The sequence below is a fragment of the Helianthus annuus genome, chromosome 5 (assembly GCF_002127325.2).
Source record: "Helianthus annuus cultivar XRQ/B chromosome 5, HanXRQr2.0-SUNRISE, whole genome shotgun sequence".
NCBI classification, from domain to species: Eukaryota; Viridiplantae; Streptophyta; class Magnoliopsida; order Asterales; family Asteraceae; genus Helianthus; species Helianthus annuus.
In genome coordinates this window covers 3686631-3708789 of record NC_035437.2, presented here as the reverse complement: position 1 = coordinate 3708789, position 22159 = coordinate 3686631, and the positions used below count along the sequence as shown (strand labels likewise).

General features: G+C 37.2%; 2 protein-coding genes across 2 annotated transcripts; one reads left to right on the top strand and one right to left on the bottom strand.

The window, feature by feature from the left end:
* The first annotated feature begins 3396 nt into the window (after positions 1-3396).
* Positions 3397-4451, top strand: LOC110939717 (cysteine-rich repeat secretory protein 38). The gene is made up of 2 exons (XM_022181289.2): positions 3397-4140; positions 4233-4451. Exons 1-2 carry the CDS (start codon positions 3399-3401, stop codon positions 4307-4309), a joined length of 819 nt encoding a protein of 272 aa, XP_022036981.2. The 5' UTR covers positions 3397-3398; the 3' UTR covers positions 4310-4451.
* A 12362-nt stretch (positions 4452-16813) lies between these two features.
* Positions 16814-22159, bottom strand: LOC110942500. The gene is made up of 6 exons (XM_035990604.1): positions 19833-22159; positions 19322-19748; positions 18672-19222; positions 18313-18510; positions 17254-17472; positions 16814-17046 (listed from the first exon to the last, which is right to left on the bottom strand). The coding sequence occupies exons 1-4, from the start codon at positions 22142-22144 to the stop codon at positions 18498-18500; spliced, it is 3303 nt and encodes a 1100-aa protein (XP_035846497.1). The 5' UTR covers positions 22145-22159; the 3' UTR covers positions 16814-17046; positions 17254-17472; positions 18313-18497.

Genomic DNA, 22159 nt, shown 5'->3' with positions numbered 1-22159 from the left:
GTTGTACTCATCCCTAATCAATAGATATTAAATGTTTTGGTTACGCGTGTTCTTGTTTTACACTTTGTTTGGTTTGCACCGTCACGGGGATTCCGCACCGGTTACCGTGTTCATGATAAACAAGGATAAGGTTTTCATTATCGATCCATCGGAAAAACGGGACCTACAGATGTTTGCAAGGTGGTCTATAAACTGATAGCAAATAAGCCGAATCTTTTGACTATAGTGATCCACACGTATGTAAATCATCAACCAACCCTTGTAGATTTGACAAACAATCAAAGCATTCAAACAAAAAAATCTCAAAAATTCAATTGAAAAGGACTTTGAAGTGACCGTAATATAAGAATTTTTGTTAAGAATACACCTGAATAAATATTATCGACGTTGTGTGATACTTTATCACACTCTCACCGGTCACCAGTTCCACCAACACCAACGCCGCCTGTCACGGCCCCCGACCCGGGTTGACCCGTTTCAGGAGCCGCGGGACAGAAAATCCCGTGGTATTTATTTTTTTTACAGCGGAAGTCTTAACAGGATCGTTTTAAACTTGAAAATTTTGCCCGAGTATCATTTATTTATGTTTCGGGATAAATCCCGTAAATATCATAATTCCATTATTTTACAAACATGTTTATTTATTTATTTGAGCCACTATTTCAAGCTTGATGGTGCTCCGTAGCACGTGTACTGAAATCACAGTATGTCACATGAAACATGTTGTAAAAAGGTTTTGTCAGCGGGGAAATACTGAGTGAATCATTCATTTTGATAGAATGACACATAGTTATAAATTACAGCATAAGAGCGATTACTATGGCAGTATCTTAATTAATATCTGGTCTTGCCACCCGTGTGACGATGGTCATACCACTATTGGGTCCAGTCACCCAATTAGTGACGTTTTGTCACTGTTAGGTCTTATTAGCCTAACCCATGTTAGGGCTTATTGCCTAACGGTGAGAAATTAGTACTGTGCACAATACCCCACTAACCAGCGGTCAAGATAACCACGACTTAATCCCTGTAATTATAACGTTTGGAAAATACTTTGAGATATTGTAAAACAGTTTGAGAAAAAGAGAATGACTCACATTGCAGATTTAACGGGCAAGGTATAAGCCTACTGATTAGCCTTGATTTAACCTAATTTGATAATAATGCACACACAATAGGTTAGTAACTAATTCAGCAGTTACGTCAATTCACGAGATCAAACCCTCACAATGATTTACAAGTGCAATACTTAATAATTCAATCGGATTCACAACGAATAACAGAGCATAGTCCGAATTCGAACAGCACTCAGATATTCAAGTCGAAATCACGACGAGCAATCAAATTTTAGCTTAATTTGAGCAGCACTCGGACAATCGTTGGATAGTTATAATCGATCGGACGTTGAATCGTAATAGCGATCGAGTTATTACCCTGATTGCGGCAGCACCTCGTGATCGTGTGTGTTTATTGTAGTGTTTCTGCCTTAATTCGACGCACACAGAGTATTTGGACGTCGTTTTAACTTCCCAGATCGAGTCCCAAAGTCGGCTATTTATAGCCAAAATTTAGCCTCGCTTACGGTCCGTAAGCCTGGTCCCTTACGGTCCGTAAGGGACACCTAAATGTCCTAGACTTGCCATGCACGGGAGTAGCTTGGATGAGTCAAAAATTGGGCCAATCAGAGTTAAACAACGACTTTTGAGGATAATTATTCAACTAGGGTTTGCCCCCCTTGAGTTTTAGGGGCCCTGATCCTGATTCCGATTGTCCTGAAAATTTTAGGGCTAGTGCAGAATTACTTGGGTGTCTCAATTAGGGTTTTCTTATTGACTAATTATCGTCCTAATTATTGATTTTAGTGACAGTTGTTACACCGCCAGCCCAAACGTCGCCACGCGCCCATTCATCCTCTCCGAATACGGGCTAAACCCGAAGTCCACCTTCAACCCACCCGACATCGGCTCCTTTAACGGCACCGGTGGGAGGAACATGTTTCCGCCAGACCCACACAAACACACACACGCACACACAAATGGGCTCAATTTTTTAAATTAGGATTTCAAACATTGGGTACTGTAATAACAAAAACCCTAGTCCAGAAACAAATTGCTACATTGGATCAAGAAATTAAGAAGCACAAACATATGATCAGAAGCTTGAAGACGGGAGATTGAAGATTCATGAACTAAATGGATTGAATTGTGAATATATATATATATATATATATATAAACATTAAAAGATGATCGCACCCAAAGTGATGACTTGCTCTAAGGCTTGTCTGACTTTTAGCGACTTCAAAGAATCGATCTGATCTCCAATGAAACCCATCGTCTCAAAGTTACGTCGGAAGTTTCGATCTTTATCGTATATGACTTTCAGTTTGACTTGTGTTTGATCTCTTTGGTTTTATTTCCGGTAACGAAGGCAGACCTGTGAGAGATGGTGTTCGAAGCTCCCGGTGTCTGGTGAGTCGATGGTGGGTGGGTCTTCAGGGGTTAGAGGAGTAGAAAGATGGAAGAAAGGAGTTGAAGAAAGAAAAAAGGTAGGTGCCAAAAGATTTAAAAGAGAAAGGGCACCGACCTTTCTCTTTAACAGTTATATAATAGGGTAAAAAATGAGGGGTTGAACGTGAACGCACTTATAATAGGGTAAAATGTTAGAAACCTACAGTGACTAAATTTGGTCTCTGAAAAACTTGGAAAAAAACTGAAAATGTTATTCATTTATAGTGACAAAATTTGGTCATTATAGGTGACAACTTAAAAACTTGTTAAAAATGTATAACGGCTAAATTCGGTCTTTATAGGTGAAAGCTTTAAAAATTGTTCGATTGAAGTTTTATTTTTTAAAATAAGCATTTTTTCTAATATGTGACAAATTTTTAGCGACACCTACCGGATAACGTCGCTAGAGGTCAACCTATAGCGACGACTTCTAGCGACTAAACTATTGCCTAATGCGACAAAACAATATAGACAAAACTATTGCGACCAAATTTCGTTGCAATATAATTTAGCGCCGAAATTTGGTCGCTAAAAGTCTGTTTTCTTTTCGTCGCTAAAGATTAACACCTACACGCTGCTTTCCAACAAAAGAATATGTATACTTGGTTGCGTGTAATTTTGTTCAATTTATTTTTATAAAAGTTACAAGTTCCACATTCCCATTATATATGTTATAACCCTACAAGATTAAAGCTGTTGACCTTTTTTTTAAAGATATAACCGACTCTTGTGTCATTGACCTCGTCATTTTGACCATATCCAAAACTAAGTTTGACTTTTACAATAGAGTTTAACACGTATGGTTTACATTTTAATAACCCAAAAATCAAGTATAAATAGACCAAACAGTAAGGCAACATAAAACATTAATTAGAAAATGGAGAAGTTTATGTTTTGGGCAATGTTGTTTATAATGTCGGGGTGTTGTCATGTAGATGGTGTTACTTATTTGGACTCAGAATGTTCACAAGCTCAGAACTCAACTGGGAATTCGGTCTATCGATCAAACCTCAAATCTCTTTTGAATTCGTTGGCTACGAACGCTCCTCTTCAAGATGGTTTTTTCAATACTAGTGTCGGGAATGGTACAGACCGGGTGTACGGTCTAGCGTGGTGTCGAGCAGATGCTTCTCCGGACACATGCTCCAAGTGTCTGAACGGTCTTATTAGCGCACCTCTAAGTGATTGTCCCGATATTAAAGACTTGGTGACATGGTCTAGTACGTGCAGTTTAAGGTTCTCAAATGAGAGTTTCTTTGGCGAACTTTGGAACAGCTCATCTTCAACTTATGGCGGCAACAGTGGACTTGATGACCCTGCTGTGTTTACAAGAAGGTTCTCGATGATGGAAACGCTAGTAAGAAATGTTTCTAGTCAACCATTGATGTTCGCTACTGCTGTTATCGATGTTGGAGATAACGGAGAGAGATATGGGTTGGGCCAGTGTAGTCGGGATCTGAGCAAGTTGGATTGTGAAAATTGTTTGGAGGAGCTTCTAACAAGTTATCATGATTTCGTGTTGAATCGAACCGGGTGGGAGATGGTGGGAGTGAGTTGTGGTATGTGGTATGATGATTTTCGGTTTTATGACAATAATTCATCAAGGCCGAATCCGACCCCAAACACTTCAGGTACGAGGTTTTTAGTTCTTTCTAGTTTTTCTTTAACCGGTATTAACTATTTATTTATAACTCTAATGATCCTATTAATTCATGGGATGCAGGAGGAGAAACATGGTATAAAAAAGGAGACATGATCTTGGCTTTTGTAGCAATTCTTGTGTTATATTGGATTCCATGAATCATGACTGATTTAATTATTTATATAATGTTGTGTTTGTAAAGCAAGTTAGCTTATGTAAGTCGAACAAAATAGTATTTTGAACAAGTTATATGTTAAATAAGTATTGTTAAAATAAATGTACTTTTTTAGATTTTTAAAATTGTCCGTAAAGAAAATAATCTGCACAAACAAACTGTTGCCCAGAATCTTAAAGAACAATGAATATCACAATGAACAAATAAACATAAACTAACCTTGATTGAAAGAATAATGATTGTGAATATGTACGAGTATGTATTGTACAATTGAAATATCTAACCCTATTTAAACTAATCTAAAAGGTGTGATCCAATAGACATGTCTCTTCGTGAATAGGTGTGTCTCTAGATCTTGTGGATGAGAGTACTTGTGAAGAGGTGTGTCTCCTTGTCCAAGAGTCGCGTCCCCTCCTTTTCTTGTGGCTGAATTCGAACAAGACGTGTGTCCAAGGGACACATCTTTTCCTTTAGTATGGCGGTTACAAACTTCTGTCTTGTCACCTTCAGCCCCTCAACTTTATAACTACCTATCTATACTACTTTAAACTAATTACATAAACTACCCGCTACTTTCGACATATATGGATTAAGGAATTAACTATCAATATTCCCCCCTAATTTCTTAATCCATGCCTTGAACATCTTCATGCTTTAGCATCTTCATTCTTCAAGAGAATGAAGTCTTCATCTTCCACTTGAACTTCTTTCCTTGCACCTTGGTCTTTCTCCATGTCTTGATTGCCATCATGTGTTTCTCCATCTTTATCACGAACTTGTTGCAGAAGATCCTTGTCTTTAAACTTCGGTTTTCTACCGGTCACTTGCTTGACTTCTTGATCAGATTCTCCAACACTTGCAACACGAACTTTGTTTTGAACATGAGCAAATTCTTTGATGTCTTCACACGTTTGAATATCACCATCTTTAACATGCGTGTCATCTTCTATGTCTTTGTCAGGTTCGTCTTTAGATGGTATATCACGAACTACTTCATGTTTCCTGTTCTTGCAATTTGATTTGTCATCTTTGACAATGTTGTTTTCTGGTGATAATCCGTTCTTGGATGATATCTCTTCGCATCCCTTGCATCTCTTGTTTGTCTCTAACTGTATGCTTTCTGACTTCAACTTTTCAATTTCTTTGCTCATCTTTTCTGCAAATGATGTTTCCCTTTAATGCATTTGCCTTTCCAACTGTATTTCTCTGTTTTTCATCTCAGTCTCGAACTCTTGTTTCTTTATTTCAAAATCCTGGAGAATATCAAACTTCCAAGATTCTAGTTCTCTTTTCATGTCACTTTCTGTTTCTGATCTTTCTTCTTCTGTAATTGCCATCAAGAGTGTTGGTTCCTTGTCCTCTTCTAACAAGTGTGATTCCTCCTGTGCTTGTTTTGCTTTCGGGCACTGAGAGGCATAATGTCCAAACTCATGGCAATTGTAACACTCCACTTCTCTCATATCTTTCTTGAAGCGATTTTGATCTCTAGGGTTTCTATTCCTCCTATCATAACCTTCGTCCTTGTTCTTGGAATCATCACGCGAGATACTTCCGCCTCTTTCTTCTTGTCTAAACTTTTCATCACGCCACTTGCCTTATGATGAATTAAACCTTCCTTGTCCATGGTTTCCAAAACGCCTTCCACTACCATAGTTCTTGTCGCGTCGTGTAAACATAAGTTTCTCTTGATCGTCTACCAGGTTTTCATCCACCAGATTGGTCCTTTCTTCATAGGCTTTCAATCTTCCGATTGTTTCATCTAGTGTCGTTGTTTCAAGATCGGCGAGTTGTTCAATGGTTGCAACAATTTGAACGAACCTTCTTGGTACAGAACTTAGAAGTTTCCGTACTAAAGTCGGTTGATCAAAAGTTGATCCAAGACTACTTGCGCTCGTGACAATACTATTTAGTCTTGCAGTGAACGAATCGATAGTGTCTTCCTCCTTCATTTTTAACATCTCAAACTCTGTTTTGAGTGTTTGAAGACGTGCCTTCTGCACTCGATCTGCACCGACGTGTCTTGCCTTTAATGCATCCCAAATTTCTTTTGCACTCTTGCAACTTACAACTTGTATTATCATATCTTCCGGTAGTGCTTGGTATAAGTAAGCGGTTGCCGTCATATCCTTCTTTTCATCCGCTTGCGTATTTTCTTTTGGTTCTATCATTTCCCATAATCCGTTTGCCCTAAGTATGGTTTTGATACGGATTGCCCATATCGTATAGTTTGTAGACTTTAAGATAGGACACTGAAACTGGGAGAACGAACTATTCTCTTTAATTACTACCGCATTTGACGGAGAGCCTCCTCCTGAATCCCCCATAATTTCTTGCTCAACAATTTTCCCTTATTATATTTTTGGTTTTCTTCTAGAATTCACGAACCGAATCCGCTTGATTTTGTCCTCTTTTGATCGGATTCGGATTTCAATTTCTGCTAATTGTAGGTCCGTGTTTCAGGATCAAAACCGTGATTTTCATGATTATGTTCAAAGACGGAAGAGATAAGAGATGATAAACAAACAAACTTTGTATTAATCCGGTAGTAAAACATTACAAGTCGGCCCGATTACATGATAACCGAACTAATACCAAAGAAGTATACATCCAGGGAGAAATCAAGTGGTGATTTCTCCCGGTGAGGTCTCAAACCTCCTCTAACTCTCTTGTGTTGCAAATGACAAAGTGTTGGTATTTATACCCAACACAGGTTGTATGGTCGAAGGATCAAACTGACCGATCGATAGATCATCTGTCGATCATTCAGCTTTCGAAAGATACACAAATACCTCGAAGGATGACATATCCTTCGAGGTCCATCTTCATCCTTCGATGGATATCTTTCGAGCTCATCGAAGGATATACACAATCCTTCGATGCCTTATCCTTCGACACCAAACATTATACAACCATAATTTGTCTAGCAAACACACACGGTCAAACGAATAACCCTCTCGTTTGACCACTTCAAACGAGCGGGTCTATACACGTTCAATAGACCGTTTCACTAACTATTACAAATTCAGCGTAAAATAATAACTAATCTATTCGACAAGCATCGGACACAAAATCTGCATCAACAAATTCCCCCTTGTCCGTTGCTGTCGAATGCTGAAAATGCAACTGCAATCGATCTTCAGTCAAGTATTCATCTTCTCTGTGTTAGCAAATTCCCCCTTGACCGATGATCCAGGTAAGTAGTATCTTGATGCTCCTTGTATAATATTTCCCCCTTAAAGTACGCGTATCCGTGTTGGGTGTTGTGCAATTTCCTCAAAAGGCTCCATTGACCGATCTTCCGCTGATCTTCCAATACTCCAACCGGCATTTGATAAGGGTTCCATTCTTTAAAAACTGCATCAAGTCTTGATCGTCAAGCATACTACATTGATAGAGATTTCTGGTGAACTGTTTTCTGTAAACCGTCTTTGTGGAATCGACCAAGTAATGCACTTTAATCTTCAGCATCAACACTCAGGAAAGTCAGCTAGACCAAGTGTATCCCTTGCAAGCTCAACCAAACGGCACGCTTAGTTGAACTACATCCAGATCTCATTGTCTCGCCTTTGTGAAGTTGACCACGTAATGCACTACGAATCTTCAGCATCAGTACTCAGGAAGTCAGCTTGACCAAGTACATTGTTTGCAAACTCAACGAATTGAGTTACCCCCAGATCCCTGTAAAATCCCAAAGAAACATCAAACCCAAAACCGAATCCTGCAGGTCTTCAGCCTTGAACTATCAACTTCCATAAAGATCCCCTGAGGTCTTCAGTAAACAGCGCTTTGAAACTACTGTCGACTTTAGATACCTGTATGTTTCCGTGCAAAACTCTTCACGCTGGCTGGAGAATTAATTAAAATCCTCAAATATGTGTCTGTGCAAAACCTTCCACGCAGAACCGTTTGTATCACCAGAAAATCACAAACTCTACCACCTGTGATTGCGTTTAGAAATTTACCGAAGAAATTCAACATATGAAAATTTTATCCCCCCATTTCTTTGGTAAAATCTCTAAACCTTAACAGATTCTTTCCACTTCAAAGAAACTGTCGTCAAATGTTCACCAATTCCCTCCACTGAGCGGAACTGTCATCAATCTTTATTGAATGTTCTCGGTTCCGAAAAATCACGAACATGACTTTCTTCTTTGCATATACTAGTTGAATAAGAACGTCCCCTGGTACCCCGTAGGATCTGACTTGTATCCCCCCAAAGAATTTGTGAACTCGTTAGGACCGGTATTGACATTCTAGGTTCATTCATCCGTTACCAAATGCGAGAATATGACAATAAACAAAAAGATTTCTTCGTTGCATATTCTAGTTGATAAAGAAATTTCGCCTAGTACCCCGTAGGATCCGACTTGTATCCCTCCAAAGACTTTGTGAACTCGTTAGGACCGGTAAAGACGTTCCAGGTTCATACGTTCGTTTTCAAATGCGAGAATATGACAATAAACAAAATGCTTTCGAACATTTCCGAATAACCGGTAACAATCATAAATTTTCACGTGCGGAAGTGAACATACCGTGTTGTTTTTGGCCCATAATAGTCGCGTTACCATTTTTGCCATTTGCATCGGTAACCGTGACTACCCCACATTTTTCAAAAAATCAAGTTTTCATCATCTCTTGTTTTCATCATGCCGCATCATCCTGCGCGCTCCCAAATTCGTACGAATTTGATGTTGAAATTTGGAAGCCCGGTTCAAATAATTTTCGCGAACAACCGACCCCACTCCCACTAGTAATTTGTAGAAACCATCATGTGAGCCCATAATGTGATAATGGTTGCTAGTAAATTGCTAGTGGGCCACAAATAAAAATCCACAAATAAATTATGGGTCCATAAACAAATATCTATTTCCCTACCTTTCTGTTACTAATTTGTCTTTAGCCCAACTCATTTACCAAAAATGAATAATAGTTAAATGTCATGGCCCAACAAAAAAATGGTTAAATTGTTGAGGCCCACCATGTCGTCAGATATGATGCAAACATTTGCCCTAGTCAACAACCCTTAAAGATGTTCAGCCGACAACATATCATGGATCAAAAAGTCATTGTCTTCGTCTCCACACTTCCATTTCTGCGATAAACAAAGAACAAGAGCAGACAACTCAAACCCCAACCATGTGCGGACACCTACCACTTTCTCTCTCCTGCGAAACATCTGATCTTTCGGATAGAGAATGATCCTTCGAAAATTATATTTCGAAGTTGAGGGTGAGATCCTTCGACACACACACAGCTGATCTTTCGAGGAAATCAAGATGACCCTTCGAAGTCTTGCTTGATGACCCTTCGAAATCTTGCTTGATGACCCTTCGAAGCCAAAGCGATTAACAAGGCTGATCTTTCAAGAATATCAAGATGACCCTTCGAAATTTTGCTTGATCTTTCGAAGTCAGTTAGGAGAAAAGGTGATCCTTCGAAATTGTTAAGGGATAAAAATGATCTTTCGAATTGTAGATCTGACCCTTCGAAATCAGTTTAAGCTTTCAAGCATACTTTTACATCTTTCGAAACATGAAGGCACCAAGAACATCAAGAACACAGGAGACTGTGTAAATCTGATGATTGATGAAAACACTTTGTAGATAATTTTTGATGATGATAACTTGAGTACTTAGGTGAAAAACATAAAACCCAACACTCGTTTCAGCACAGATCTGAATATTCGGGTCCAGATCTGAGTTTTTCTTGATTTTCACCATTTTTACATCTTGAACAAAAAGCACAAAAATCACAAATCTAGAGCACATGTGACTTAGTAAACGGTTAGATTTACTAAATCGGGCACCATGGCTCTGATACCAATTGTAGGTCCGTGTTTCGGGATCAAAACCGTGATTTTCATGATTATGTTCAAAGACGGAAGAGATAAGAGATGATAAACAAACAAACTTTGTATTAATCCGGTAGTAAAACATTACAAGTCGGCCCGATTACATGATAACCGAACTAATACCAAAGAAGTATACATCCAGGGAGAAATCAAGTGGTGATTTCTCCCGGTGAGGTCTCAAACCTCCTCTAACTCTCTTGTGTTGCAAATGACAAAGTGTTGGTATTTATACCCAACACAGGTTGTATGGTCGAAGGATCAAACTGACCGATCGATAGATCATCTGTCGATCATTCAGCTTTCGAAAGATACACAAATACCTCGAAGGATGACATATCCTTCGAGGTCCATCTTCATCCTTCGATGGATATCTTTCGAGCTCATCGAAGGATATACACAATCCTTCGATGCCTTATCCTTCGACACCAAACATTATACAACCATAATTTGTCTAGCAAACACACACGGTCAAACGAATAACCCTCTCGTTTGACCACTTCAAACGAGCGGGTCTATACACGTTCAATAGACCGTTTCACTAACTATTACAAATTCAGCGTAAAATAATAACTAATCTATTCGACAAGCATCGGACACAAAATCTGCATCAACACTAATTGAGAACACTGATTCGAATTTCAATTTTCGCTAATTGAGAACGTACCTTCGGTTAAAACATCAATTTCCGCTAATTGAGAACGTACCTTCGGTTAAAACATCAATTTCCGCTAATTGAGAACGTGCCTTCGATTAGAAGATCAATTTCCGCTAATTGAGAACGTGTCTGCGATTCGAGCCTTTGGCTCTGATACCACTATTGCCCAGAATCTTAAAGAACAATGAATATCACAATGAACGAATAAACATAAACTAACCTTGATTGAAAGAATAATGATTGTGAATATGTACGAGTATGTATTGTACAATTGAAAAATCTAACCCTATTTATACTAATCTAAAAGGTGTGATCCAATAGACATGTCTCTTCGTGAATAGGTGTGTCTCTAGATCTTGTGGATGAGAGTAATTGTGAAGAGGTGTGTCTCCTTGTCCAAGAGTCGCGTCCCCTCCTTTTCTTGTGGCTGAATTCAAACAAGAGGTGTGTCTAAGGGACACATCTTTTCCTTTAGTATGGCGGTTACAAACTTCTGTCTTGTCACCTTCAGCCCCTCAACTTTATAACTACCTATCTATACTACTTTAAACTAATTACATAAACTACCCGCTACTTTCGACATATATGGATTAAGGAATTAACTATCAATACAAACTAGTATACCCAGGTAAAAGCAAATACTGGAATATGAGACAACTAAGCTATTTTTAGATTTTTAAATTTTAAATTTTAATTTATCATTTTTTTAGAAAAAAATCAAACAAAACCTACAATACTAAGCGCATTAGCTCCCCGAAAACGACACCATTTTGAGGATTGTCGTTACGGTCAAACAAAAACCTAATTAAAATAGATAGCTAGAGTAAGTAGAGTATCCTACCACAAGGAGCATGTGGTCAGTATGGCACATTTCATTCGATTATTTAAATTAAACTATTGATCTAAGTACAACAAACTTTGGTTAGAAGAAAAGATATCAGGTTTAGAAGCTTAAACTCCTCCAAACTTGAGGTTCTAGGTTTCACAAAACTCGGTTTACTAAGTTGATTGGCCACCACATAGACATGATGCTGGAAAGTTGGTTAATTTACTCTATATCATCCAACAAGCTACTAGGTTTTGTCATCAACCAAAAAAGTAAGCGAGAACTTAAAACACATGTAAATAGTTCAAAGAAACTAACATATCAAATTGTTAATACAACTTTGTCAAGGTCAAATACAGATCCAAACCGTTCGGTTTTCATCCCCAAATGTAAAAAGCTAAGTGAATCGTGCGCCTGGAGAAAGCCACATAGAGCCTAACCGTTCGGTATCCCCAAATGTTACTGACCTCTGTATGCGAACTCAAATCCCAAAAACCCTTACGTGCGTTACACCCTCCCGCCCTACAAAAATTTGTTGTTTCGCGTTGCTTTTTAAACCCAAAAGAAGTTGTTGTGATAGGTCGGTTCAGCCCATTAGCAAACTATCTTCTCAGGCTAGTGGGTATGGGCTCCGTCCCACAAGCGTCGAGGTCCGGCGCCGGGTGGAACACCATCCCGCCCCATCCCGTCCCCGTCCTCTCCGTCGGGGTCTTGACGTTGGAGACCATCCTCCAATGGTGGGACCCTTCAATTGTTACCGTTAAATAAAAAAAAAATAACAAGATTCTACCAACACTTCCAACATCAACAGTGCAAGAAGAGTTTCTGTAAGAGGAAACATCAGAGCAAGAACATGAAGAAAGTTGTAATCTTGGTAGAAGTTTGTGTACTCTGTTTCTGATTCAACAGATTTGCCTCTTTCCTTCATGGGTGGTGGTTGTTTGCTGTTTTTACTCAAGATTTTGAGTCTTTTTTGGTTGTTGAATTTGGGTTATTTTGTTTTTTTAAAGAGGTGAAAATCACCAATTTTATTAAAGATTTTGTGGGAAGATGAGATGATATGAATGTTGAGTTAACAGGCTGAGAATATATGTAGAGGGTGAGTTATCAAGATGAGATGATATGAATGTTGGGTTAATAGATTATGATGTGGACGGTCCAGCCCAGGTTGTTTGTTAAATACAAACATAGTCAAAATAATGAAAATATTTTTATTATTGTTTTTAATATTAATGAAAATATTTTTATTAATTTATTTGTTAAATGTTAAAAAAAAGTGAAATATTAAAAAAATAAAAAACATAAAAGTGGTGGGGTAGGATCATTTAGAGCATCCATAATAAGACTCATTAAAAACACCTAAAAATATGTCAAGTCAGCTGCCAAATCAGAAAAACACTTACCCTTCAAAAACATCAAAAGCCCACCCAATAAGAAAACACAAAAAACACATAAAAACATTGCCACATTATCAACACCTTTTACATATTTAAAGGTTTTTTTTTAATATATCACCCAACCCCCCACCCTTTGGCCCCACCACCTGACAACATGCATCTCAAATATGCATTCTTCACCAAATATGCATCTCAAATACATTGAGAAAAAATGATACCCACAATAAGAACAAATGGATGAGGTAGACAAATGGCAAAAAAACAACCCAAAAAAATGAGCTATTGGGGATGGTCTTAGAACCATCCTCCCATACCCTCTAGTTTTATGGGATGGACTATCCTTGAGAGGACTATAATGTGGCGCCTACGTGGCGGATCTTCCTCGTTTAAAGAATCATCACCATATCCTCTAACCTCAATCCCTCATCTAGTATAGTACACAGCCCAAGTCATCATGTATTCTTTTCTTTCCCTCTCATTTGCGAATGCTCAACCCAATGAAAGATTATGCTCGGTTTGGTTATAACTACCGTTTGGTGTATCTGGAAAGCTAGGAACGATTTGGTGTTCAAACAGTTAAGGAGGAGCCCGCAAGAGATTTTCTCTGAGATTAAATCTAGGGGTTATGCTTCAGGGCCGGTTATAAGCAAGTTCAGAGTGTGCTTAAGAACAGGGCCCAAATGATTAAAGGGCCCAAAATTTTTTATGTTTTCTTTATATATAGCCCATATTTTGTACAGGCCCCAAAGTTTGGTAACAAACCCAATCACTTAACTGGTTATAGGCCCAAACCTTTGACTCAAAATACAATCGGTCGCAGGAAATCAAAAGTCTCGTTCTCGCGTGGTTCTTTGCTTTGCACCAGGCCACCAGGGATCTGATCAAAGTCATCAAATCAAACGCTGCAGGATTTCTGATCAAACTCATCAAACGCTGCACCAGGCCACCGGACATCCGCAATTCCGCATTCCGCAGATTCGCGAATCGCGATTCAGGAGAGGTATTGTTCAATTGTTTGTTGTCTTTTGATTTTTGTTTGTTGATTGATGTTACTGTTGTTCCGAGTTACATATTGATTTCGAAAAACATTCATATTAAATCTATCACAAACATTGCTTCCAAACTCATAAAGGATCTAAAGGATTCAACCTTGATACTGCGACTTTTTACCAGGTTTGAATCCCATGTTATGCATCATAGCTTGAATAAACATGGACTATTTACTAAGATTATAATTACAAAATATAAACCTGCAGTCCTGCACCCTACCCTAATTGAACGTGAGAATAAAGCATTGTTAAATAATCTGTGAATTTGGAATATCTTACAAGGTTAATTAAAGTGCGAGAGGTAAAATATGCAGATGAAGATTTATGTTACTACATACTGTATTATATCATCAAGTGGAAATTTACATGTAAAGTTGGATTATTTTACAATAAGTGATCACTTCATTTTCCACCAACGGTCTACAATCATAATTCTTTTTGCTTGGGGTATGCTTTATACTTATACATTTATGCTACTGATTGATAATTAGATTGATATTTGATTAAACTGTTATTAGATTGATATTTGATTAAACTGCTATTTAGATAATTAGATTGATTAAACTGTTATGAATGCTTGAATGATTTCTAGTTTATTTAGATAATTGTGATTGAATGGATTTTATTCGTTAATATGTAGAAATTATGCCTCCCGTTCCTAAATACAAACACCTATCTGGCCATCAAAAACGTAAGAGGAAGAACGCTAGGAGTTGATCGAGAGCTTTGCTTCAAAAAACGCTAGGAGAACCACACTGTTTGCTTAGCAAGTAAGTTCGATACTTTGATCATTTTTGCTATACTATTTTTTTTTATTTGTTTTATCTATTTCATAACAATTATCGTAGTATTATGAATTTTTAGTTATATAATTGAATGATTGATGAGTTTATGTTATATAAAGATTTGCGAATAGGGCCCAAATTTTTTATCTCGAACAGGGCCAAAATTTTTTTTGGGATTTTCGGAGACGGCCCTGTTATGCTTGGATGAAAAATAGATCTTCTTGTAAATATATCAATTGGAAGGAGTGGTGTAAATACCCGATGTATATGTTGTAATCTGGTTGCCCTTTGCCCGTTTGGGTCGGGGGTCTTTTGTTTGTTGGCCTTTTGCCCGTTTGGATCGGAGGTGTGTTTTTAATGAAATTTAATTTTCAAAAAAAAAAAAAAATGAGACCAGCCCTTTTACTAATCACAATCCAAATTGATTTACGTGTTTCTTGTGATTGGCACATGTTATAATTTTTCCAACAGTCGCATTTAAGCTGATCAAACAAAACAAACCAAATTGTATCAAAATTCAAATCACTAAATAATTTCATTTAGTGCCTTATGCGGTTCGACATCTGAATCGGTCGATCATTTATTGATCTCCTGTCAATATGCACAGTTAGTATGGACGGCGATATCTTTATGGGTCAAAATACCTCTCCCGAGATATTTACTCAGCTTGGTCGAATTATTGGAACATATTGAGTCTTACTGTTCGTCGAAAGAGAAAAAGAAGGCATTATATCTAGTTGCTGCAGCAACATGCTGGACCCTTTGGCGGATTCGAAACAATCTAATCTTTAATCAGAAAACAACACACGTATCAAGGGCGGTCGGAGATGTCAAGGCACTCTCTTTTTTATGGATGAAAGCAAGGGCTGGAAAAATGGAGCTGGTTTGGAAAGAATGGGGCAAATTTAATTGTTTCATGTAATAGTTTTTTGCTTAGTTTAGTTAACTGTTCTTGTTCCCTATTCTTCTTTTTTCCTTGGTGTACTGTACTATTGCCTGTAGCACCTTGCTAAGGCTTTTGTCTTCAATGAATTGCCTTTTTTCAAAAAAAACTAAATAATTTCATTTAATTCCACTTTTTTTAATCATTTTAGTTGTCGTTTGATTATTCCAAGAGCACATTTATTATTGATTTAATTAAACCATTTAAACTCATTACATCTAAAAACCTATATAATATAAAAAAAGGGATTAAAGTAATAATTTTTATACTAATATTAATGCATTCATAATCTAATTAATATCAAGTAAGGTATACCTAAAATACACCGATTAGCCGTCTTAATTAGAAACTATTATTTTGGTAAAATAATAAAAAAATGAATTGTTTATTTTAACAATTTCACATTATATGATATTTACAATAATTTTCTTTCTCTTTTACAACGACTTATTTTATATAAATTAGTTAAGAATAAAGTGTTTGTTTACTATAATAGGTTAATTAAAACTATATTAAAAAATAATATGATCGATGATGAAAAAACAAATGTAGACGATGTTGATAATGGGGATTTGAAAGGACGTTTGAGAAATGATGTAACATTGAAATGAAAACGAGTGATTGAGAAAGATGAATGGAAAATTTGAGATGACAACTAACATGGCACGTTTGTAAACATTTGAAATGTCTAGAATCAGAGTTACTCCAATGTATAAAATGACACATACATTAAATCGACAAATCGGTTTATCCTTCATTCTTCTATTAGTCTCTCCCTCACTGGGTTGATCTTTCGGCGTCCAAAGCCATAGCTACACATTTGGTCTTCAATTTTCCAATTGTATACTACTTTTTGCCACTAAACATTATAATCAAATTTCCATAAACATAAAAAACTATACCAAAGATTAAAAAACTCAAAACCAAATAGAATAATTCAAAGTTTCAAACATAACAAAAGTAACATCATAAAGACCCAAGTTATCCCAACGCAACGATAAAGACCTAAATTAACCCAAAGCAACGATAAAGATCCAAAAGAAATACAATAAAGTTCAACATATCTAAGTTGGTGGTGGGTTTTGTGACAGCAATTGAATTCTCTCATTCATTTCGGCGTACAACCTCGCACTTTCTTCGATTTTCTCCATGACCGCATGCTTCTCTATCTTATCTTGTTCCAACTCCGCAATTTTTTCCTTCAAACGTTGCACCTAAAACATCCAAAGCAAAAATGACCCATTAAAATCCATTATCACGCCTTAAAACGTGACACGTTATATGAAGTTCATTACATCTAAATGGGGGATGTAATAGCACATTACAAACCTAACTCAATATAAGCTGATACATTTAAATAACCTACTATTAGTTTTTTATCACATAAAAATGTAGTTTTTTTTTACTAAAGTAGTACGAACCTCGTCACTGTCACTTCTCTCTTGCGGATTTGAACTATGGGTAATCGGCATTGACGATGCTCCCGGAATCACGTTATGCGAGTCAGCAATGTTGCCAATGCCATACAATCTACCCTTTTTAGTTCCACCGACCGTTTGTGACCACAATTCCATATCAAATTCAGGGTGTAAGCTAGTATCCTCTCCATATTTATCAACAACATATTTATCATATGTGCTCTGCGATAAAAACATAGAATAATTACTACTTTAAATTTAATAATCGTATTAGTAAGCAAGGATTAAAAGGACGGAAACGAGTTTCAAGGCGTTTTCCGAGGCATAAGGCCGAGGCGGTATTAATAAATAAATATACAAATTATATTATATACATACATACATATATATATTATAATAAAAAATACGGCAGTTTAAACGGGTTAAATAATAGTCATTAAACAACTTAAACAGTCAAACAGATTCTATATAACATTACAACTTCATAGAGCCATTAACAGCAGCAAACATATTCTATACAGCATTAAAATCTAAACTAAGCATCTGATTCAACAAAGAGATTCTCATTAACGGATTTAAATTTTAATCCGATTCTAATTAATAGCAGGTCAGCAGCAATATAGATTTCATAACAGCAGCAAAATATATATATTATAATAAAAAATACGGCAGTTTAACGGGTTAAATAACAGTTATTAAACAAATTAAACAGTCAAACAGATTCTATATAACATTACAGCTTAATAGAGCCATTAACAGCAGCAAACAGATTCTATACAGCATTAAAATCTGAACTAAGCATTTGATTCAACAAAGAGATTCACATTAACGGATTTTAATTTTAATCCGATTCTAATTAATAGCAGGCAGCAGCAATATGATTTCATAACAGCAGCAAACAGGTTCTAATTTCAATACTAAGCATATGATTCAACAAACAGTCTACAACTAATATCAAGTATGTTTTCTTGTCGTTCCGGCTCAAGGCGTACGCCTCGGCCGTTTTTTAAAACCATGTTAGTAAGTGCTAAAAACATATATTTACAAAAGAATTAGACTTACATAAGCTTCACTCGCCCTCGTGTCAACCCAAGTCATATTTTGCTGCTGAATGGTGTCTTCCACCTCATCGTCTTCTCCCGAACCATTCTCAATTGACCTGCTACTCCCAACCAATTTATCTAGGGGTCTCGACCCTTTCTTTGCATGTGTTTGCAACCAGAACTCACCAAATGTAGCACGCCGCTTCAATGTCTTCTCCTATACATCAAAATAAGCATTTAAGGAACAGAAATAATATGTTTTTCTTCTGTCATGAGAGGGACAGCTAATGTGGTGCTTAGTGTGGTCCGTATTCGTGTTATTTGGCTGCTGTTGTGTAAAACTTATTGCTGGTTTCATCGGTTACCGTATAGACTAACCTATCATTCTCCTGAAAGAATTGTTCTTCGTCTCCACTATCCTCATCGCCTACTTCACTAGCATCTTCGGCCAGTTCATAAACTCCCCTCGACGTCGTCTTAACAACAGCCCACCAGTCTTTTAGGCTTTTTTCCTTTGAAGGATATGGTGTATAGTATACCTGTTGTGCTTGAGATGCTAGGATAAAGGGGTCATCAACGCATCCTATTGCCTTGGGTTTAACATCAACCATACCAGTCTTGGGGTCCACCCTTACACCATTCACGGGATCAAACCACGTACATTTGAACAAAACAACCACACACCTTCCTAATTTGCTATGATATTCCACCTCTAGGATTTCATCCAGCAATCCATAGTAGTCACTCTCATTTTCATCATAGGTAGCCCCTTTCACGCACACACCGCTGTTTTGGGTGACCCGTCCATGATAAGATGTTCGTGTGTGGAACTTATAACCATTAACGAAATAGCCCTTATGTGATTGAACATAAGTGAGAGGCCCTTGTGCTATGTCTCTCAAATGTTCTTTCCCGGGGTCATTCATAACCTACATTCATAAAAATTTGTTAACATGCTTGCAATAATATAAAAAAAAATTTGTTAACTACTATATTAGAATATAAAATTATTCTAGTCTTATGCTTACATGACATTGCAACCACTCAGCAAAAGAACTATCTTTCTTTTTATCAAGTGTAGCTTGGTCACAGTGTGGGAACGAAGCTCTCAAATGTTCATCAAATGACCATATGGCTTCGTGTAGCTCTTGACAGTTAAGTAATATATAAGTATGAGCCTTGTGTTTGTCTTCATCAGTAAGAACTATGTTTTTTCCACCCTTATCATATAATCTTCGAGATGGGTGTTTGAATACACTCAACCGAGAATCAGAACTCGAAGAACAAGAAATATTAGGGGCAAAATTGCGAGGCTCGTGATTCAGTCGTGTCTTAACAGTTGACTCAAGATACAAGGCACAATAGTTAGAAAGTTCATCTACCAGATATGACTCAACAATAGAACCCTCGACCCTTGCTTTGTTTCGAATCATATTTTTTAATCGACCCAACTTCCTAAAAGTTGAAGAGAAAAAAACGTTAGCAATTATAAAACATTTTATATGTCAAAAGAATAATCCATTAACTTAAAACGGCTACCTCTCATACGGATACATCCATCTGAACTGCACTGGACCACCAAGAATAGCTTCATTGGTCAAATGTATAACAAGGTGTTCCATTGAGTCAAAGAAACCAGGAGGGAAGATTTTTTCTAACTTACAAATGGTTACAACGATACTTTTTTCCAATTTTTGTAAATCCTCAATGTGTAAAACCTTTGAACATATTACACGAAAAAATGTGCACAACTCTATTACGGGTTCCAATATTTGTTTTGGTAGCATACCTCTTAATACAATAGGCAGCAACCGTTGCATAAACACATGACAATCATGACTTTTAAAGCTGTAAAAAGTACCATCTTTAACGTTTACACAACCCCCTATATTTGAAGCATACCCGTCAGGAAACTTTACTGTTTTCAACCATTTACATACTTCGTTTACTTGCATTTTGGTTAGAGCATATGTTGCTTTTGGTTTCACGTGTTTATTATTGTTCTCCACCCAAGTATGCAATGACGGTCGATTGCAAATTTGTTCTAAATCCACCCTTGCCTTGATATTATCTTTTGTATATTGAGTATCCATGATTGTGTGAAATAGACTCTCAAAAACATTTTTCTCAATGTGCATTACATCAAGATTGTGTCGGATTAACAACATGGGCCAATATTCTAGCTCCCAAAAAATGCTTCTCTTTACCCAGTTATGAGTTTTTCCAAATCCTGAAATTTTCTTTTTTGGATTATACGTTACACCTTCATAGACACTTGGAAGGTCACAAACTTGTTCATATATTTGCCAACCAGTTAACTCAGGTGGAGGTCCCAATGATGACGGTATAGATTTATTAGCCCGAAATCCATTTCTATCACTACGGAAAGGGTGTGACCGAGGTAAAAATCTCCGATGACAGTCAAACCAACTTGCTTTGCCTCCAGCCTGTAACCTAAAAGCTTTTGTGTCTCCCATACAGTATGGGCAAGCTAAGTGACCATGCGTGCTCCAGCCAGATAACATAGCGTAGGCAGGGAAGTCACTAACCGTCCATAAAAGAATAGCTCTCATCATAAAGTTTTCTTTGCGATAAGCATCATAAACTTCAATGCCTTCCTCATACAACTCTTTCAACTCATCTATTAATGGCCTTAGAAACACATCTACGTTTTGAACCGGGCTCTTTCGTCCAGGAATAACCAAACATAGTTTAATATATGCGTCTTTCAAACTCATCCATGGAGGTAAGTTATAGATTGTAAGAAAGACAGGCCATAGTGAGCAAGGGTTTGAGTTCGAGTTATTTGGGTTAAAGCCGTCAGTGCATAACCCGAGACGAACATTCCGGATCTCATTCGCAAAACCAGGATTCACCGAGTCAAAATGCTTCCAAGCCTTACCATCACTTGGATGTGCCATGCTACCCTCCTTTGTTTTATGATCATGATGCCAAGTCATATTTTTTGCTGTCTTTGTAGACATATATAACATTTTAAGTCTAGGACCAATCGGCATGTATGTCATCACCAAATGAGGTACCTTATTTTGGCCACTCTTGTAACGAGATTCTCCGCACCATTTACATTGTGTCAATGTCATGTCTTGCTTATAAAATAACATGCAGTGATTTTTACAAACATCAATCCTTTCTTTAGGAAGAAAAAGCTTTTCTAAACTCTTTTTTGTATAGTAAAAGTTTTCTGGTAGCTTATTCCCTTCAGGCATCAATTCTTTAACCATAGAAATGATGTGGTCGTAACATGCGGTAGATACATTATAAAGTGATTTCCAATTTAGAAAACTTGTAACAGCTTGCAACTTTGAGTAATCGGTGGCCTTCTCCCCCTCCCACAAAGGCTCATCGGCAGCTTGTAACATGTTATAGAATCCCATTGCTTCTAAATTCGGAACATCCCTTTCAAGAGTACTTGAATCTAGATTTGAGTTTATTGTTGAATTATCGGCTAACGAACACATGCTATCCAACACCATGCGTCTACAACCATCATCGTCATCATCAACTTCCCTCATAGTAGAAGATTGTCCTACCTCACGAGTGGAAGTTTCACCATGTTCATACCATGTGTAGTAATCAAGCATGAAACCCTTTTTAAGCAAGTGTTTTTGAACAGTTTCTCTATCTAAGTAGATGGAATTTTGACATCTTAAACAAGGACATCTGATGTCATATACTATCTTACGACGCTTAGTCACCCTTCGATCCACAACTGAATCTTTAGAATAGACAAAGTCTAACCACTTTTTCAAGTTTTCACAGTATTCTGTATTAATAAATCCATCACTATTGGTCATTTTATACATCCATGCTCGATTATTATACCACTCCATGACCAACAAAGTCAA